The 6,458-nt window shown below is 42.0% G+C and overlaps 1 protein-coding gene across 5 annotated transcripts in view; it reads right to left on the bottom strand.

The window, feature by feature from the left end:
- CEP162 (centrosomal protein 162) overlaps nt 1-4,927 on the bottom strand; it is a 117,268-nt gene extending 112,341 nt beyond the window's left edge. For 3 of the 5 annotated variants that reach the window (XM_047860649.1, XM_047860650.1, XM_047860646.1), the window contains exons 1-2: nt 4,691-4,926; nt 3,532-3,647 (exon numbers count right to left, since the gene is read on the bottom strand). In XM_047860649.1, coding sequence (XP_047716605.1) covers nt 3,532-3,588 — 57 coding nt within the window. In that variant the 5' untranslated portion in view covers nt 3,589-3,647; nt 4,691-4,926. Of the gene's footprint in view, nt 1-3,531; nt 3,648-4,686 lie in introns of all 5 variants that reach the window. The other 2 variants (XM_047860648.1, XM_047860647.1) reach the window with 2 other exon arrangements.
- Between the last annotated feature and the right edge of the window lie 1,531 nt (nt 4,928-6,458).

The raw sequence follows: 6,458 nt of genomic DNA on the forward strand, positions 1-6,458 counted from the left end.
AGCACCTTTACCTTTGGCTACTTCCACCCAACAGGCTGAATTATATGCTCTTACTCAGACTTGTACTTTAGCCAAGGGTAAAACTGAAAATATTTAAATTGACCATATGTCCTTCAGGCAGCCCATGACTTTGGGATATTATAGAAACAGCCAACTTTCCTTACTTCTAATGGGAATAAAATTAAAAATGGCTCTTATGTCCTAAATTTACTAGATGTCAAATTTTTGCCGACTGCCCTGGCTACTATTAAGGCTCCTGTGCATTCCAGACTTGACTCCCTGGAAGCCAAAGGAAACTACCTTGCTGATGTTTCCATTAAAGACGCTGCTCTTAAAGGAACCAATAACCAATCCTCTGTCTTGGTCCTAAGAGATGTTGCCCCAAATGATAATCTAGAAAAACTGACAAGATATATCCAAAAACTAGCCCCAGAGAGGGAAAAACTATATTGGAAATCTAGTAATTGTTGGTTTGATAAAAAGAGAGAACTCTATCTTGAGCCAAATAATAACCCAGTCCTGCCAGACACTCCAAAATCTCTTTACTAACCATTGTACAAGCATTAATTATTGCTCTCCCGATAAGATGATAGGCTTTATGAATCAATTCTGGTACAGAAATATTAACAAGCCCACAAAAGTGCCTACTTTGCTTGTTCTACCTGTCCAAAACACAACTCTGGGAAACCCATCCACACCACCCACTGGCATTTTAAGTTGCCCAATAGACCATTCGAAGTTCAGCTCCTTTCCCATGAATATAAATGTTTTGGTCATGGTTTGTTTTCTCACTGAACTGAAGCTTTCCCTTGCAGAGAGGGTATGGCCCCTTCTGTAGCTAAAATCCTATTAGAAAAGAGTATTCCCACCTAAGGAGTCCTTCTCAAGCTTCAAAGTTATCAAGGCATTTACTTCACTGGTCAAGTTTGTCAATAGGTCTGCGCTGTTTGGCCGGTTCTAGAGCACTATCTATGCTCACAACCTTCAATCCTCTGGGCTAGTGCAAGGCACTAACAGCACCATTAAGACTCAACTAGCAAAATTTGTGGAAACCCTTCAACTAACTTGGCCAAAAGCACTGTGATTGGGTCTTTCTAAATCTGCGATCCATCCCCTTTGTAACTCATTAACTCTGACCCTTTAAGACAGTCACAGAGCACCTGATGCACCTGGCTCCTGCCTCCTCTGATCCACAGCTGATAAAAGGAGATATACTCCAATACTGTAAAGGCCTGATTCCTTCTGTTGAGAATAATTATGCTTTAGTAAAACTGTCCTCATGGCTTACTCCCAGGAGACAAAGCCTTAAGCACCATGACTCGCAACCCAGAGATTTTGTCTACTGCAAGACACACCAAAAAGTTCTCTCTTCAACCTCACTGGAGGGGCCCTATCAGGTACTGTTAACCAACCCTTGTGCCACCAACTTTCAAGAAATAGACTCCTGATTCACATGTCACATCTAAAGACAGCACTAAATCCAGGCTGCACCTGCATACCAATTGGTGACCTGCAAGTAAAGTTTCCAAGAATTAAAGCAGACATCTGATAAAGACAACCTTCCCGACATGACTGAAGCAGGCTTGCATACCTTTTCTCGCTGTTACTTCTTACTCTATTTTTTCCTCTTCCATGGACAGATATTGCTCTTATTCACATTTTCCAATAACTGGTTGTTGGATTTGTCACCAGAAACCTCGATCGAGTCCATAGGAACAGGGATACCTTAGTTCCCCCTAAAAGCAATTTCACTGGAATCCCAATTGCCACTCATGCCTAAGCTGTTGCCCAGGTCCCTTTTATAGGTTAGAATATTAAATCCACACATACTTGTTCCCTGCCTCAATTTAACCCAACCCTGGGTAGGAGAAATGAAATCCCGTGAATACATATATAAAACACATTGTAAAAGAGCCAAAGTAGGACCATTTGTAAGCTGGCTGTGATACCTATATATTTAGGAAGACTTTTAGTATGTGATAACATTGAGTCTTGGTTGAATAATGCCTTTATACCCACAAATGGGTCCACAAATGCTAATTCTTCTGAGGGAGCCCCATGTGCAGCTCCTGGCTATTCTTCTATACATGGAGGTTTTAGTAATGGCCCCGATGCTTGAGCAATTCATCGCCTTGACAGCTGAAGGATAAAAGGACAATGTGCTCTTGCTATATTCACTGTTCTGCTTTTGCTTCATAACTAGCAGCTTCCCACTGGTCCACCTCACTAAACCTTCATGGCAACCTTGAATGAGAACTTCCAAGAGGCATACACAACTCCAGGTTTGCCTCCATAGAGAGAGCCTTTCTCCCTTCAGTAGAGCAAGTACTAAAAGACACAATTAGAAATCTCTCCTTAAATTAGGAGATCTGGTCAGTTCTATAGCCAAAGCAGAAGCAGCCCAACAATGATCATTCAAATCACTGGCTAAAGTAGTTTTAGACAATCACAGAGTTCGCATTACCTACCTGCTGAGTAAGGATGCGTCTGTGTGACAGACACCACCTACTGCACATGGATAAACTACTCTGGAAAAGCAGAAACCCAACTGCACAAAATTAGGGAATAAGCACATTAACTACAACAAATTTCACATGATTCTCAAAGATCTTTTATTTAGCTGGCTACCTTCAGGCCTAGGGTCATGGTTCAGAACCAGTACACAATTTGGAATTGTCATGTTTCTTTTAGTTACGTTTTGTACAGTAATTTTTAAGTTTTGCACGTGTTGGTCGTCAAACTTTTGTAGAAACCATGTACCCAATAAGGTGATGCTAGCTCAACACTTCAAGATGATCTCCAACATGTATTACCTCAACAAGATACAGATATAGATATAGACTTTGGATGGGAAATGCCTGAGAGTTTTCCTTCCTAAGCTTGTTATTCAGATATGGTCTTAAATGGGTTCTAACTGCCATACGCTTTCTCTCTGGTGGGACGTGACACCCAGAAAAGGTCCTTCCTGGCACAGAGAGGCACAGATGACGTATTTCTTGGTCAGTGATGCTTTTGAGGAAAGATCTGGATCCAAAGGGAAAAATATGAAACCAAATAAAGGAAACTACATTTTAAAAAGTCAGGAGGCCAGAAGGGGGAGCTCTCATGCCCTATCAACTCATCAATTTCAGACCCCAAAAGGAAGAAATGTACCTTGCATTTTCCAACAGGGGGAATAATGAATTTCTCCAGGCCTAGCAATTAGATCAGCCAACAAGAAAATACAGTGACTACTTTTTTCCTCCAATGGACTTTCATTCAAAGCATCCCCTCCCACCTTTCTCCTCGTTTTCTCTATAAAGGTAATAGTTCTTCTCCTTTGATCTCAGGTCTTGCCTATAGTTTTGCCATAGCCTGCAAGGTCTGAAATGCAGTTCCTCTGCCATTAAAAAATAAACCCATTTTGCTGGTAAAATAACTTGGCTGTTTTATTTTCAAGGTGGTCAAACTGCACAGTAGAGGAGAAAGAATTGAAGGATGAATTTCTTGTGACACAAATTTACAATACAGCTTTTAAAATGATAAATTTACCTCTTTCATGAACTTTTCAAACTCTTCATCCAGCTCTTCTTTGGAATAGTGAGCCATAATCAATAATTTTCACTTCCCAAAGTAAACATTCCAAAGTATTTACAACACTGGAAACACTAAATAACAAGAGATAAATATTCTTTGAGGAAATTCACAACACATCATAAGAACAACCAAACTTAAACCTCAGACATTTCTCTTACGATTTAGCATATATGCAGTTATTGACCAATAACCTGGACAAAAGATTCCAAATTCATGAATAAAACTGCTTTGGAAAAGCAGCTTTCACAGTTTGCTTTGTATTCAGGGTCCAAGATTACATTTTCATTGTTAACATCCAAGTGTTAAAGGGTGACCACAATATTTCCTAACTCTATGGTGTGTGTGTTACATAACATTCCTGAAACAAAGCAGGTCCTCTCAAGGAATCTTTCAAAAATTTAGTATAAATGAGCAAATTCAAAAGACGGTTTCTTTTTTGCAAAGCACAGGACAGTACGTGCTGCCTTGTCATTCAGCTAGTTATCAGTCCCTAGTAATAGTTTTGCAAGACAGACTGTTTCCAGATACAGACAAAATGCAATTCATTACGGTTCAAATCTACCTAAGATAAAGTTAATGAAGTATCCAAATTAGAACATATTACGTTTCTTTTGGAGCGTGGGAAGGCCAACAAAACTATACAATAGTGACTCGTGGAGCAAAGCTCTCTCTGTCCCTCTAATGAACCCAACCAACTTTCAAATCTGTCCCAGTTTCGGGGCCTCCTTGAGGCTGCTCAAACCGCAGCTTCATTTTCCAGAAGCGGTGGAGGGGGGCTCTGTGTGTGAACACCCTGGACAATATTTTGCCCAATTTGCAGAATAACACCTCCCTGACTCATTAGCATTTCTGATCAGTTGAGGATGTGTGCGGTTAAGGTCTTAGCCCCAAGATCTCGGTCGGAGACGGATCCTCTCAAACCGGCTCCGTTCGGTGGGGCCCTGCTCCAGGAAGCGCGGGTTCCAGAGTGGCGAGAAGACAAAGACGCACTTGGAAGTAGAGTGTAGGCGGAGGAGGGGAGTGACCTGGGAAACTAAAGCCCTGGGGAGGGGGTCTGAGGACAGTCTCGGTCAGAGTCAACCGAGTGGGAAACAAGTGTCTACGCCTCACCTACCTCGGTCTCTGAATTCCGCGCTTTCCGGGAAGGTCTGCGGGGCTCAACAGTTACCAGGGTAACACACTTCTGCCGCCTGGCTCTGGAGTCACATGACCCGAGCTGGTCACGTGGCTTGTGGGCTCCACGGAATAGTGGTTAGTGTCTTTTTTGCTCTACGAGCGAAAGTAGGAATTGCTGCGGCTCAGGATAATCCGGAGGTAAGAGCCGTCGTTGCCGCACCAACAGAGAATGCACAGATTTGCTGCGCTCCTTGGGAAAGTGGACGGCACGAGCAGGTCACGAGAGCCGGAACAATGGCATGCTGGGTGTTGTAGGCCCAGCCCGTGGCTTCCTGGGAAATGTAGTTTAGCTCCCCTAGTCGTGTATTTCCGCAAGTCTCTACTCTTCCTAACCTTCCCGCCCTTGTGGTTTCGGCTCTGTTTTCCAAGCGGAAGTTTTGAAAAACATAATAACAATTTATTGGATTCTTCCACGTGCAAACTGCTGAGTGGGCATTGTAAGAGAAACTCAGATCTGTGAGAAAGCATACGGTTATCAGGTTAGGGGCTCTGTTCCACCATCTAGTGGGCAAGAAATTGAAAATACACATACACGCCCCAACCCGAGCCTCTCTGTGGTGTCCCTCTGCCCCTCCCTTATTCCCCCTCTATAGTGGCATCTTACAATTACTGTCTTGGATTTTAACCCCCCACCCCCACCCCGCCCCGTTCTTGCTCTAAAACACACACACACGTACACGCACAAGTTGGAGTTTCAGAGGACCGTTTGGGATCGTGAAAGTAAAATCAACAACAGTTGAAAGAATTGCCACTGGCAGACATAGGCTAAGGATGTCATTATCACCAGTCTAAACTTTTCATTCAGCAAGTGTTTATTGTGATACAAATGTATACATGCCAGGAGCTGTGCCCTCAGATAAAGATTTGAATAATAATAGAGAGTTTTTAAAGCTACTATTTATTGAACATGTAGGTTGATAGGAGCTGCACGAGCATTATTTCACTTAATCGTTATACTCTCCAAGTCAATTCAGTTTAGCTTATATTTTTATTTCTAATATGTACTAAATGAACAAATGATCATAGTCCCTGCCCTAATAGAGTCTTTGGTCTAATGGAGCTGATAGACAAGTGATCAGACAATTGCAATTCTGTATGACAACAGCAATGATAGACATAGGGTGCAGTTAGAAGATGTTAAAGGTCTCCTCACCCCCTGGGAGGTTAGACAAGGCTTTCTAGAGGAAGTTTAAAATGAAACCTAGACCATCAGAGGGGTAAGTAGAAGGTAGCAAGGGTTGGTGAAAAGAGGCAGTATTCAGTCTGAAGGAATCCATTTAAAAACATGCACAAGGTCACTATGAAATTATTATCCTCATTTTATAGACGAGAAAATTGAAGCAGACAGGTTAAAAGACCTGCTCAAAGTAATAATGCCTAACCAGAATTCAAGACTTGTTTTCACTTCCTTTCTTATCCAGCGTCCATTCTATCATCCTTCCAAAGGCCTTTTGCAAATACTTTCAACTGCTTTGCCTCAGAGCACTTAGAGCATGCCTATCCAAAGAAACACCTGCTCTGGAGCCATTGAATATAGCTCAAGAAAATCACCCAGCAGGTTTGACTATATCCAGTTCTCCGAGACATCTCAACTTTTTGGAGTATAAACCTGAAGTTATTTTTAATGATCACTTTTTTTAAAATAGTGCTGTGTTGAATACCTCTATCCCTATCCCTTTTCTTACTGCCTTAGACAAATTTTAGAT

Source organism: Prionailurus viverrinus, chromosome B2 (genome assembly GCF_022837055.1).
Source record: "Prionailurus viverrinus isolate Anna chromosome B2, UM_Priviv_1.0, whole genome shotgun sequence".
Classification (NCBI taxonomy): Eukaryota; Metazoa; Chordata; class Mammalia; order Carnivora; family Felidae; genus Prionailurus; species Prionailurus viverrinus.